This window comes from Talpa europaea, assembly GCF_964194135.1.
Source record: "Talpa europaea genome assembly, chromosome: 6".
NCBI lineage: Eukaryota > Metazoa > Chordata > Mammalia > Eulipotyphla > Talpidae > Talpa > Talpa europaea.
In genome coordinates, this window is record NC_140072.1 from 61,590,997 (window position 1) to 61,606,038 (window position 15,042).

The 15,042-nt window shown below is 36.5% G+C and overlaps 1 protein-coding gene across 2 annotated transcripts in view; it reads right to left on the reverse strand.

Moving 5' to 3' along the window:
• Nucleotides 1–4,426: 4,426 nt before the first annotated feature.
• ACTR2 (actin related protein 2) overlaps nucleotides 4,427–15,042 on the reverse strand; it is a gene marked incomplete at its 3' end in the record, with an annotated part of 34,927 nt that continues 24,311 nt past the window's right edge. For both annotated transcript variants that reach the window (XM_084235477.1, XM_084235478.1), the window contains 4 exons: nucleotides 14,622–14,771; nucleotides 11,731–11,876; nucleotides 7,641–7,773; nucleotides 4,427–4,597 (listed from right to left, as the gene is read on the reverse strand). In XM_084235477.1, coding sequence (XP_084091603.1) covers nucleotides 4,427–4,597; nucleotides 7,641–7,773; nucleotides 11,731–11,876; nucleotides 14,622–14,771 — 600 coding nt within the window. The remainder of the gene's footprint in view (nucleotides 4,598–7,640; nucleotides 7,774–11,730; nucleotides 11,877–14,621; nucleotides 14,772–15,042) is intronic.

The window sequence follows — 15,042 nt, forward strand, 5'->3', positions numbered from 1 at the left end:
TAACACTTGTACCACCAGGGAGGCCCTAAAGATTCTTAGTCATTTTCAAACCCCAAGGAAGAACAAAGCAGCTCCCTAGAGGTTTTTTTAACCAATCATTTAAAAAAAAAACAAAAAAAAAACAGCATTCATTAGGCAAAAACTCAAGGTTATTGACATAGGAGACTGTCAGAATCTACCTGGGGCTTAAAAAGCATATTATTCCCAGGGCATACCTGGTGGCGCAAAGGGTTAAGATGCAACCTATGAAGCTATCTGCAGCCACTGTAGCAGGAGTTTGGTCCCCGGTCAGGGATCTACCCTCATGGTGCAGCAAACCTCTCCTGACTTACCCGTCGCTCCCCTCAGCAGTGTACTTCACCCAATCCACCTGTTCTGTTCCCCACTCTCTTGTGAATCCTCTTACCCGCCCCCCCCCCCACATCCTTGGCCTGTACCCCAGTGCTTGTATGCATAAATAAATCTTTGGGGGAAAAAAAAAAAAAAACACAATCTACTTTGGAAAGGTAATTAAAAAAAAAAAAAAAAAAGCATATCATTCCTGAGACTGGTTTCGCACTTTCCAAAACCAAACCTTTCAATTAGTTTGGGCATGCAGTTAAAATATTCTCCAACTTATTTCAAGGAAAATTATTTGCAGAGAGGTTTCTAGTCTTTCCACTGTCCTCTCTAGTGGGTGAGAAAAAGTGAATATAAGAAACAGGACAGGACTCTATTCTGCCAAAGGGAAGAGAGAAATAATTTGGATTCCATCCCCACTCATATAAATCTGCATATAACAGATATTTATAATAGGCACAAGAATCCTTTTTTGTCACTGCCATAGCCTAGATGATTTTAACAAAAGTAACTATAATCTAAAAGTTTCTCCATAACTTCAGACGTTAATCAATGCAGAGCAAGATGCTTTTTAAATTTTCATATGAAAATCACTGGAATTTATATAACTTCTATGCAATCAATGGTCAAAGTCAGTACATTGGCTTTACATTGAGTATTCACACTTGCAAATGTTTTCTCAGTCCTTTCTCTCACTTACCTCTGATGTCTCATTTTTTTCTTTTCAATTTGAATTTTCCTTTGAACTTGAGCTGCAGGAAAAAAAGTGACCCTACAAATATTTCAAGTACTGTCGTGGGTAGTTGGACAATCAGTCTGAGGCTAGATAGCATGTTAAATATTGAGCTAAAATCAACCCTTCAGTTTCTGATTTACTTATGTTGAAGAGCCTCTTTGAAAATTCCTAAATTAGTACAGATAGAGATTCAGTTGTACAGTGGCCTCAGTTTGTGGGTGGAGGGAAAAAATGAAGCTCACAAGATACTCATTCCATCAACATTGACACCAGAAGCAGAGTCCAGCATTTTCTTCCCGTGTAACATATGGAGAGAGCCGTCACATTATTCTTCTAAGACTAGATGACAGTACTGGAGGAAAACCTCAAGTGCTGGGGGGACTCTGGCTGTAAAGGGAGCAGTGAGGTTCAAACATATAAGAGTCGATGAAGGAGGAAAACCAAAAATACTCTTGTCAATTCCTCAGCCCCCCATTCTCAAAGGCTAGTATAAAATCAAGGGCCAGTTTAATAAACTTTATCCTTTAGCTGTTTTATAAAAAATAGTACGCCAAAAAGTCTGCAGGTGAGCCAAAATACTCCTGAAAAGAGGCATGTTACATACAGGTCTATCTAGAATTCCTAATACTCTGAAAGCTACCATCCTAAGTCTTTTGGCAAACAAAACAGTCTGTTCAAGGCAAAAAATCTCTAGCGAATCTGTAATTTGCTCTTATTTCTATTTTTTTTCTTTTGTGTTTAAAGGCATACCAGAAGTACAGGTTTCTTAGTCAAACAATTGAATACTGAACTGAACTTGGCCTACCAACTACCATAAAGTTGTCAATCCATCTTTAGTTGGCTACAATTAAAACATGAATAAAAATAAGAAAGCAAAACTGTTAAGTAAAAGACAAAATCCAAATTTACTTTGAAAATTCTGATTTTATTTTCTGAATCAAAAGAAGTATGTTAAATTTAGAATGTTTAACTTTTCCATTATCTTTCAAAATACTTTCCAGATATTGTTGAGTGCTCAGAACTATGCAAGTTAACATCCAATACCACATTTTAAAGAAAAAAAGGTTTAAATGGAGGACCTTCTCAAGGCATTGGCAATTCTGATTTAAAAAGAAGAGAATCTTAATCATCACTGGAAGTTTAAGTGACAGTTGGTTTTCAAGAGCTAAAAACCAGATCTCATTTAAAACAGAAAAATTTTTAATTTCTCAGGGATTCATATCTGACAACTTCGATTAAGTAATACTTCCCCACCCCAACATTATTAAATGCATTATTTAATCTTGAAATAGGAAAATTATAAAATGGAATTTTAAAGTTATGCTATATATAGATATCTATATATCTCAATACACCATGTTTGCTAGCAGATTATGAGATTAAAAACAAATTCTACATTCATGGGACAAATGACAAATGTTCTTTCATTGTTTTATTTAAAGAGTCTGACTACATTCTTTCTTTGTTTCTTCCCTCATATATTAAAAATCATGACCAAAGACCTGGAGTCAATCCATCTACCTGAAAGGAATAGGTAGTAGGTCCATGTGTGTCCTTTAACAAGTCTAGTGCTCAAATGGTGGGGGGATTTATAAGAACATGATTTAGACACTTTAGAATTCTCAGGTGACTCTGACATCCATGTTCCTAAAGCCTATGAGACGTCTTAATAGGCTATTCATGTGTACTGAAGCATGTCCAGCATGCAGGTAAATTTATTGGTTCAAATTGAGGTGAAACAGACAAAAGAAAAACCCAACTTAATATGAACAGAAGCTGTATAATTAAAATTAACCTTCGGCTGCTGCTTAGATTTTTAAGTTTTCTCACAATTTCTCCAATTTTAGTCACCCTCAAAAGGAAGCTGCTTTTTTCAAAGCCATCAGTAAAGAATATTTTGAAATGAAGAGAAAATATTTTTCCCCAGAATCCGCGTTTTGTACAGAATCTGCAATTGTACTTTCGTACAATTTCATAGTGCTTTATTTTTCAAATTTAGCAAGAACTCACGTCTGAGCACTATTTGATAATTTCTCAGATACCATGCAATACCAGCAGGATTCATAAATATGATCTTCTGACACAGGGAGGAAAGTCTGCTAACATTTACAAAATGCCAACAACTCTTTTTCAAGCATAAGATGGCTGAGATTTAGTAGGTGTTATGATCAATTTTTGGGTACAAATACAAATTTAAATCTTGATTTCTTGCCAACATTTTAAAGTCAAGTTTTACTCCATTTTCAGGTTTCAAAAAAAAACTAACAGAAATTACCTAACTGGCAACAAGTCCCATATTTCAATATTATTTTTAAACCAACAATTATAACCTACTGCCAGTAATTATTCTATGTATTTACTTGTTTTTATTAAATAAGTACTGGCCAGTATATAAAAGAATCATTTGCAAGAATAGTACTTGGCACTGGGTTACCTTAATGCTTCTGATATAAATGGAAGCACTTAGAAAATACCAGCTCTTAAGCATTTTTTTAATCTGTAATTTGAATATCCAAAAGCATTTTGTAAATGTTACTTCTCCATTGATAGAGTCTAGGGAGTCTAGTCCCAGCTAGCCTGGTTGATTTAAAAAAAAACAAATAAAACCCTAAGTCACATGATAATAGAATACTACACTTGCTTTTTATACCATATGGAAAAAGTTCCAGGCAGACCGTAAGTAAAAGAAAATCTGCCAAATCAAAGTACTGTAAATAAAGTTCATCTTATGTACCCCAGAGCTTTTAGAAAAGCTCACAAATGAAAAAAATCAAAACCAAAAGACCACCCCCCTCCCCACACAAAAACCCACCCACAACACTTTAGTTCTGAGCCTAACATTGCCCTAAAATGTTAATATGAGAAGCTTTAAGGTACTTAAAAAGCTGTAGCAGTAACTGCTGAAAATGCCACACTACAGTAAAGGGCTCGCCCACCCATCCCTTATACCCTCACCCCAATAATATGTAAAAGCTTCTGTTAAGGTTTTTTTCCTTATGCTAGTAAAGGCATACCACCTAGTGTGCTAAAGACTAAAACTAGCAGCATTAGAGAAGTAAAGTGAAAATATGAAGCCTACAGGAACGATCTAAATGCCTATTTAGAAGAAACAACGCAGCAGACAGGACCCTTTGCCTTCTCATCCCGTTTGCAGGGAAGTGATTGAATTACCCACTTACCCACGTTAACGAAAATTTAACAAAGCTTCCCTAAGACACCAGAAAAAAACCTGACCTTTCCAGTCAAAGGGCATAAAGAAGTCGCCTCCATGTTCAGGAGTTAAATGAGTTCAAAGATTGGCAATAAAGGAAAAAAAAAAGCACAGAGGTGTGATGAGACAAGCCTGGGAATTTATCGAACAGTCACACCAAGTTTCTCTAGCACACGGACACCCTTTTCTTGGTATTCTTGCCGGGTCATCCAAAAGTTGTCTTTGTCTTTCATGATATCGGCCAGAACTGCACCACCCAGGAATACCATGTGCTTTCTGCGGGGTGGGTCTTCAATGCGGATCTTAAATTTCTAAAGGGAAAAGAGGAGATAATAAAATGTTACAATGTGCAGAGGACTTTCGGGTGCCATGACTTTTTCATATATTCTCTTGTTGAGTTCTCACAAAAGTCCTGTGGTGTAAGCAAGACAGCCACCTTTGGTATCTGAGCTACAAGGACATTTTGTCATTTTGCACAAAGCTCAGAGCTAGAGCACGCATTCATCACAGTGTGATCAGAACAGTTCTGATTCACATCTGTTGCTCCATCATTAACAGCAGCCTCTGTCACTCTCAAAAGTGTCCTGATCTGAATGATAAATTTCCTGATCTCTCTACTGAGCGCCTGAGAACCAGAGGCCTGACAAATAGCAGGTGCTGTCAATCAAGCATTTGGATAAGAAGACTTTTACAATTCTTCAAGGTCTAACACTGCTGTGATTCCGGGTCTGTGCAACGGAGGAAGGTTAAGCTCTTTTCTTAGAAGCAAAACTCACTTCCTTGTTGTCTCATAGTCAAAAGAAATATTCTCAAAATAAGTCCAAATATGGTCAAAATAAATCATGGAGATATTAGAAAGAATGAACACAGTAAGCAAAATAAAATTAGAGAGTCCATAACCACTATTAATTCTCTAATAAGGGTACACCTCAATCTGTACGGTCAGTCAACTGAAAGAGAAACACTATGTGGCATAGTTTTATTTAGTGCCACAAATCCTGGAAAAAAAACTCAGTAACCTTGTCATTCTAAATTATTTGTCTTTATGTCACATAATAAACTATAGGGATCTGACAAAATGACATAGAAACATGCCAATTTTCTTATTACTCAATTCTCAGGTTATTCTACTATTTTAGTTACTCTAGTTACTTTTTTGCTCTTAGGCAAACCAGCAACTTTTGTAAAGGGCCAAACAAAATACTTGAGGATATGTAGGTGTCTCTAGCAACCACTTGATACATGGTGTAACTAGAAGACAGTCCCAGACAACAGGTGACATTATATAAAGAAAAATGGCCTGACTATGTTCTAATAAAACTTTGCAAAAACAGCCAATTTTTGGCACAGGGATGTAGTTTGCCCGGCTCTAAGGGAAGCCTGGCTGGTCCCTGAAGACACTGCTGCTCCTGCAGCTTTCTTAACTGGCTGCCATTTTCCCTCTCTCTAAAAGTACCTTCCTCATCTGGGGGTCTGGAGACAGAAATCTTGTTCCTCACTGCTGCTTTTTTCTCCCTCTTTCCGAAACTCCACAGCACCTCTGAAACTCATGCTATCAGACCATACCACCTAGAACTCCTCCTTGCTCAAGTCAGCTCTGATTTCCAAGTTACTTCATCTCATACAAAAGAGTACTAATGCTCCCTACTATTTCCTGATATTATCCTCAGATACTGTCCGCTCCCTCTCATGCCTCTTGGTAAGACATCAACTCAGATATTATTTTTTTACTTTAACCTCACCCCTCAAGCAACTGAATAAAACACCAGAGAAACTAAACATCCTGCTTTAATATAGCACTTACCTCAACCGAACCCCTTAATGCTGCTCAGCAATCCACACATTTCTCTCTTCCACTCTCCAGGACAAATCATTTGATGCCGTCTCCTCTATTTTAAGCGTCTAGCACCCCCACCCTGTTCTCAGAGCCTCAGGGGTCTTTCTATACCATCTTTGCTTTCCCCCTCCCCCCCATCAAGTTACCACATCCGATGATTCTTTAAAAACAAGTAAGATTCTGTAATTTCTTTGCTCAAAACCCTCTCAAGACCTTACATTTCACTTGGAGCAAAGTCAAACTCATTCCTGTGGCTAAATAAGACCTGTGTCCCTAATACCTCTGCCACCTCACCTCCTGGCTTCCTTTGCTCCAGTCAGCCAGCCACACCTGTATTCTTGTAACTACACAGGTCTGTTGTGTTTGCAGTTTCTGCCTTTCAGAAAATTCTTCCCCAGTTACCTGACTCACTTTCTCCTTCAATCCCTCACTTCTGCTCAAGTTACCTCATTAGAGAGGCTTTATCAGCTCACACTTTCTTTACTTTTCATCATAATGCTTATTACTACTGACATATTATTTATAGACTAAAACAGGGATTTTGTTTTGTTCATCACTGTTGTGTCCCTAGTCCTACAGCACTATCTGATACCCAAGAGTGCCAAAAATATTTGCTGAATAAATAAATGACTAAGCTATATGTGTAATTGAATAAAGTGAGACAAATGAGAGAGGTACTTAAGACAACACTGCTTTTCATTTTCCTAATTTGTTAAATGTATTAGGTCCATTCAATTTAAGTCACATATATAAGCTGTAACATTACTGTCTATAATACATAGAGTCCTCTGTAGTTTGAAAATTCATTATCTAACAGTTGGTCTAAGTCAGAGATACAAAACTGAGATTAACTCAAAAGTAAATGATTCTTGGTTGAGTTCACAGTAAAAAAATCACTGCCAAAGATCTACCAGCTACTCTAACTTTTCTTTATACCCTATACACCCATAACTACCAATGAAAGTCTGTTTAAAGAGCTATGGTAGTTGATGGGGAATGCAAACAACTGGAGACATGATGTTTTACATCTGACTGGGGAGTTAAGATAATTTAAGAAAGAGCCAAAAAACTACTTAAATTTAGAAATATGAGATAGTTCAAGAACTGCCCCAAAGTCTAGTTGGAAAGCCAACAAGCTTAAAATACCCCAAGTGGGCATCTATCTCTGCATGGTATAGAAGGTTCTTCCAGGTACTCAGAGGCACACTGAATTCAGGTTGTTAGAGATGAACCAGACCTGCTGACCCTGGAACTAGCTGCCTCCACCTACTGAATACAGAGCCAACCAGGCATTACAATCATCCTGGGACAGCGCTTACCTTGAACCATTTACTCCTTCCTAGCTCTTCAAGGATGTGTTTTTTTTTTTTTTTTTTTTTTTTTTTTTTTTTTTTTTTTTTTGCTACACTAGGCATTTATTTAGGAAGACTTCTTGCTCCCTCTGGTGGTAGTCAAGATTCATAAACTACCTTGCAGGGTTTTTAAAGTATGGTTACAGTTGAATTATTGTTACTTACAGAAAGTTTTTCCACATCTCCCTTTAAAACTCGTTCTAAATAAAGTTGTTTGAGTTCTCGTTCCAACCTTGATGGCAGACCAGGATACATAGTAGACCCTCCAGAAAGCACAATGTGCTTATAGAATTCAGATCTAAAAAAAACATAATAGGTATTCATGAGGTTTCAGATTAGGAAAAGTGTATCTCAGAGGTACTTAACTATTACTTGTGTCAATCTGACCAGCTGCTGGCAGAAGTAAAGAAAATTCAGTATGTAATCAGAGGACTGAATGTTATTACAATGTTAGATAACAAATCCTCTTTTCATATAAAAGTATTATAATTCAATGAAAGTACTTTTAAAGCACATGACACTTTCTTGCAAATGTAACCGATTGTTTTACCAACAACCAAGTTTTTTTTTTTTAAATAGTGTCACTTTTTTTTTTTTTTTTAAGATTTATTATTTATACAAGCACTGGGTACAGTCAGAAGTGCGGGAGGGTGAGAGAATTCACCAGAGCCAGAGCAGGGAGCAGAGCAGGCAGAAGGACCGAAGTACATGGCTGAGGGTAGCAGCGAGCGGCAGGAAAGGTCTGCGTGCCATGTGGGACCCTCCTCTGGTGACCGGGGAGCAGCCGGGGATCGAACCGGCGCTGCAGAGGCTGTGGGCAGCCTTGCAACCCAGCACTCAACCACTGCACCACCGGGGAGGCCCCAACAACCAAGTTTTTACATAACAAACCTCCAATACTTGTAATGAGTTACCACAGGGCTTCCTGAAAGCTACTGAGATGTGGATGTTTAATCAACCATATTCTACTTTGATTTGAGATCCTGCTTTTAATTTTCCATTTGCCTTTTGTAATTTTCCTCTTGTTCCTTTACCTTGAGCTGCCCACTGTTATTTTTGGTTAGATGTTTGCTCCTTATAGCAGACCTTTCTTTCTTAACATGCTGATAGCTATGATACTCAAATCTAAAATAATTGCGTATGTAGTAAAGTAATGAAATCTAAGTCTGAGGAACTCTTCTCATAGTATAGTTCAGAAGCTGAGTCACATCCATTTTTGGTCTTATTCAAGCTGCCTTCCAGACTTTCACAGACTTCCAGGTTCCAATGGCTCGGGCTACTGTAAATCTTGCTTCCAGAAAAGCAGTATTTCTGTATTTAATTGCAGAAGTTTGCATGAGTATAGCAAAAGCCAAGTAGTTCAAGTATGATTACATAAGCTATGTACCCATGGGCATTTATATATATGCTTTCAATACGCAGGCTACACAAAGCAAAATCTGAACTGTACTATTTTCAATGCCTGCTCTGTAGAGAGGGTACTGAACTTCAGTGCTTTAGGAATGCCAAACCTTTAATAACCACTAAAGGGCATGGACTTTTAAATGCACTTTTGCTATTAATGATTAGTAAACCAAGGGACAAAGCATCTACCTTATCCCTACTGTAAGATTCTACCACAAAGACCAGATTAGATTTTGTCAACTTCCATTAGATTTATAGATTGTGATAAGCCAACTGCTATTTTTAAAAATTTCCATTATTATCTCAGCCATTCCACCAAAATTAGTGGGTGTTTAATTCAGGGTTAAACAAATAAGTAAGCAAACACTGCTTTACAAAAAGCTTCTGAGTGAATTCCTCAATAACCTGTATATAGAGGAGGGCGTTCTAAGATTCAAATTCTAGGGGCAACAAAAGAAAAGATTATGTAGCTTTTTATAGAACTAAATAAAAACAAATTTTTGTAGGGCCAAAAACATGTTAGAGACAAATGACAAAACAGGAGACAATGACTGCACAGATTATCACAGAAAGTTAAAGAATTTTCAGAAACTGCAGGGAAAAAAATGACAAAACTTCTATAGAATGAGGAAAAACCAATAACAGCTCACTAAAAATAAACAAAATGGACTGAAACATAAAAAAATATGATCAACTTAACTCTTAAGGCAAATGCAAATTACAACTATAAGAAGGTATCTTTTTTCACTCTTCATCACACTGGCATGAAATTACAAACAGTGAGATATTCACCTGACTGAGAACAAGCTGTGGGGACACCTAGACTGCTGGTGGAAATGTGGGTACAACTTCCACAGAGGGGAATTTAGCCATAACCAAACTACATGCACTCACCCTTGGGCCCAACAATTTCCCCTTCAGAAGCTTTTTTCAAAATACAGATGGCCAACAATATAAAAATACAGTGTGCATAAGGTTATTAATCACAGCATTTCTTTTCAGCATAAATACTGGAATCTACCTAAATAACCTAACATAAAAGATTTGTTAAATAAACTATGCTATGTACTAACAATGGAGTCCTATGCAACTGTAAAAAAGTACAAAGAAAATCCCCAGGAAATGACCAAAGATTGTTTAGGCTACATAAAATGAAAATAGCAAAGTACAAAGTATTTATACTATGCTGTTTTTTGTGTAAAAGGAAATAAACAAAGCAAGGAGAAACCTGAAACCAAGAGACCATTTACCTATAGGAGGGAAACAAGGAGCAGGGAGAGTATCATCACTGGTAAGTATACTCTCTTGACTAAACTGTTTATACTTACTTGACTGTACTGTTAATGTTTGCCTATTCAGAAAACAAAATGAAAAGTGAGCTTGGATTATTCTCTGCCACAAAACAAAATGTGCTCAGAAAAAGATGGGGATATGTCAGAGAACAAGAGCCAAGAATTGAGTGTCCATTGAAAGGACTCTCAATGGCCAAATCAGGAACAATTCAAGCATCAAAATACATAAATAGAGTAATAAATTATAATCCACTGAATAAAACTGAGTCCATACTAATAATAGACAAGCAAACAAAACAAGGGAGGAGGGAAAGCACTTTCAATGCTAGAATGCTGATTAGTAAGCATAGAAGGAATAACAATTATAAAATCAATTTTTGTGACTATCACAATAAAAATGGATTTAGTCAAGAATCATCAATAGATGGTAAAAGGGGGGAGGCAGTTTGATGATTTACATAGTTTCAGAGTATTTTCCTATAAGTTACTTATAAACTAGGAAAAGTAGAAAAATTACACAGTATAGAAAAGTAAAATGCTCTAAGAGCTTGACACTAAAATCAGCAGTATGACATCACCTCTGGACGTGATACCTGAGGAAACATTACTTAGGGACTAGCCTAGCCGAAAATGCATAACCTGCATCGAATCATTAAAAAAACATTCAGAGCCTCCCTGGTGGTGCAGCAGGTTGAGCATCCCACTGTGAAGCTAGCTGTCTACAGCCGGCCAGGGAGAAACCCACATGGCAGGACAGACCTTTTCTGTCTCACCCACTGCTCTCTTCAGCAGTGTATTTCAGTCAGTCTGCCTGTTCTGTTCTCCACTCTGTCTCTGGTGACTCCTCTCACCCTCCTGTGCCTCTGACCTGTACCCCAGTTCTTGTATAAATAAATAAATCTTAAAAAAAAAAAATTCAAACCCAAATGAAAGACAAGAATTGTAAAAGACAAAAGATGACTAAGAGAGTTATACATTGTATGATCTTTTACTGGGGGTGAGAAAAACTGTATAGAGGACATCTTTGGGAGACTGAGTGGACAAAACTGAAATATGGATGGTAGATTCAAGTATATCAGTAATCAATTTCCTGAACTCAAATAGCTACTCTATGGGTACAGAGTATCTTCATTCTCAGGAAATACAAACTATTAAGGAGTAGAGAGGACTAACGCATTCAACCAATTCTCAAATAATTCAAGGGGGGTTAAAAAAAAAAAAGTATGATAAAGCAAGCAGGCAGAATGTTAAATTGAGAAACTGCATAATGAGTATACAGAAGTGCTCTATTACTCCATAATCTTCCTTTCAGTTTTAAATTATTTTCAAATGAAATTCTGGAAGGGGCTTCTGAGACAGTGATATATGGTGTTCAATATCCAGTGTCACCCTATCAAAAAATTATTTTGGCATGGGTGGTTCAGTGGTAGAATTTTTGCCTGCCAAAATTATTTTGCCTTATCAATTCAAAAACAAGATTAGATAATAAACAACTTGGTCACTCCATTTATACTCCATCTATTTAAGAGAGATAAATTTGAAAACACAATTTCTTCTACCTTGTGTCAATGTCAGCCGCCTGTATTGTGTTAAAAAGCAGCTCAGCCACACCCACTCCCTCCACGTTGATCAAATGAGGCTGAAATAGAGCTTCTGGTGCTTCGAATCTCTCCCCACCAACTTTGATAATGCGGCCATCTGGGAGCTAGAAACCAAGAATAACCAGGTATTAGAAAATTTTTACAATTTGCTAGTGTTCTTTAGGACTTGAGTACTTTTAAACACATCTGTTCTATAACCAAAATCACTATCAGTAATATAGATCTCCTAAAATATACTTAAAAAAAAAAACCCCGTAAAATAAAATACATTTAGATAATTGTTCTTGTTACCTCACACTATTCTGCTTAAAATTGGTATACCAAGACCCTAAATATCAGGAATTTCTAAAAGTCACCAGTGAATGAGAGCGTGATGTTCCACTGGTATGTACAGCAAAACATTAACAAACAACAGTGATCAAACACTGCATTTGGATTTTGGTGGTGTCAATGCTACTCATCTTGGGGCCTCCCTGGTGGCGTAAGGGTTAAGACACAACACTATGAAGCTATCTGCGGCACATGTTTGATCCCCGGCCAAGGAAGTGGCCCACATGGTGCAGCAGTCCTCTCCTGTCTCGCCTGCTGCTCCCCTCAGCAGTGTATTTCAGTCAAGCTGCCTGTCCTGTTCCCCACCCTTTCATCGCCCCCCATACCTCTGGCCTATATCCCAGTTCTTGTATGCATAAATCTTTAAAAAAAGTTGTTCATCTTATCATTTTATGACTATTTTATCACATAGCATATAAACATATTAAATATTTAAATAATTTCTTTCCCCAAATATTTTGTGAAATTTTATTATTTTGCCATCAAAACACTTTATCATCTGTACTATTTCTGTCAAATTAATCCAAAAAATTTTATGACCAGAAAAGCTTAAGGAGGCAATTCTGTTGTAGCCTAATTAGTAGGTCTTACTACATTTTATACAATGGATAAATAGAATTTTAATTAAAGGAAGAATCAAACTGATCATGCATCATTACAACATGATCTTGTGCAGAACACTCTTATGTCACATCATGCTTATATTTAATTAAATGAGAAATGTTAAATAGAAAGTTAAACTGTCTTAAACTACCTCACAATTTCATTGGACTGACCTAAGTAACAAGCACACCTGTATATGCTGGCACATAGATGTTGATATGAGATATCAGAGTTAGTTTTATATTAACGTTTAAAGTTACATAATTAACAATACTTATATTTAGATTCCAATCCTGACTTTCCAATACAACAAAGTGCTACAAAGCAAGTTCTTTGAAATGTTAACTCTGTTTTACTGTAACTGTCTACAGATGTATGTAAAGCAATCACATTTGTTGAAAACGCCAGTTTTTTAAATAAATGGTATCAAATCTCTAACATAAATAAATAAAAGGATACCTATTAAAACAGTTACCCTTAAAAAACAGACAAAAGTCACCAGGTGAGTTTAAAAAACCTCACAAAATCACCTAAAACACAGGAAAAACTTCAAAAGATAGATGGTTATTAGCAAAACCTCTTTAGACCAGTCTCTCTGATGTTGGGGTTTCTCTCATTGCTTTGGCCACTGGCCAGGAGGGGTTCAAGGTTTTTACCAGCCTTGAGGAACTGTTAAGTCTGTATGGCTCCCATTTCTTTTTCTTTTTTGGTTCCGACTTCTTCATACCAAATCTTACTCTATCTTTTGTCTGAACTGGTACCTCTTTACTTACTAATCAGTATACTGTTTTTAATTTATACATATTTTTGTAAGCTACCTCAAGTTCTTTAAAAGGAAATAAATAAAAAATGTCTTACATTTCTAGTTCCCTCACCTTTTGCCTAATGCCATTTTCTACTAAATAAATCAAGTAGACAGAAAACTGAAAATCAAGAGACATTGTAGAGAAGGCTTTGGGAAAGAATCTTCAGGCAAACAAGGAGATCATTAACTTACTAAATAGATCTTATTAACTATTTGGATCAATAACTTCAAAAAATTAGACAAAAGAATTTATAATAATTAGTATTTTTAAATGACCTTTACACATATTTGTGAATATGCAGCGCTTATATGGATCAACTGGTCTAAATATACTTGCTTTTATTGCTGTTTATTTCATTTTAGTAATAACTAGATCAAAGATGAGATATGGAAGTACTTTATATTGAAATGAATATAATAGACTTAAGAAAGCAATACATTAAAATCCAAGTAGAATCATCTCTCCTAGTGTAAGTTATAATTAGATTCTAAGTCTTACTAGCATTAATTGTAAGGTCAAGTTAGCATTTGTTTTGAACATCATATTAAAAAAACATAAAGTCAGGGAAAGACTGCCACCTACTGAATTATTAAAACAATACTCCAGGATACCCCACGTATATTTCCTAGAACATTAGTCCTATCAAATACTGAAGAGTCCCAGTCTTTTAGGTAGAAAAAGAGGTATACAACATTCTCACAGTCAGGTACACTCTGAGAAGTCCTGCAGAAGCAAAACTGAGTCTCTAAGAGTTGTAACCATTATTTTAATTTTTGTGAAGTATCTATTAACATCTCAAAGAAACAACTCTCTATAAAACACATATTGAAAAGCACTATTCTAGATACTAGAATATAAAAATAATGTCTCTTATCTAATTATGTCCTAAAGTAGAGAAGCTACTTTATGATTTTTGCCCTATATTACATGATATGGTCCTAAAATAATTAAATAGAATCTTAATAGAGAAAGACATCAATGGTCACACATACACATATCACAACAACCTAAAAGCAAAATAATGAACTCCAAGAAAATCTCCTTAAGTAGACACCAATCATATTGAGTCTACTTTAAAAGCATATATATTTTATTTCTGGAAATACTTACTGTGTAAGATTCAACTAATACTGTGGTTTCTAAGGCCAGTTTCTGCTCTTGCTCAATATTATAACCAACATAACACAGTTTTTCTTTAATCATGCGAACTGTTTCAAAATCAGCAGAATGGTTGAAGGCGTATCCCCGCAACAGAAGCAGCTAATACCAAGGGGAAAAAAAAAAAAAAACAGTGAGTTCACCGTAACTTTTTTTTTAAGATTTATTTATTTATACAAGAAGCGGGGTACAGTCAGAAGTGCGGGAGGGTGAGAGAATTCAGCAGAGCCAGAGCGGGGAGCAGAACTGGCAAACTGACGAAACACACTGCTGAGGGGAGCAGCGGGTGGCAGGAGAGGTCTGCCTGCCATGTGGACCCTTGCCGGTGGCCGGGGATCGAACCGGTGCTGCAGAGGCTGCGGGCAGCTTCGGA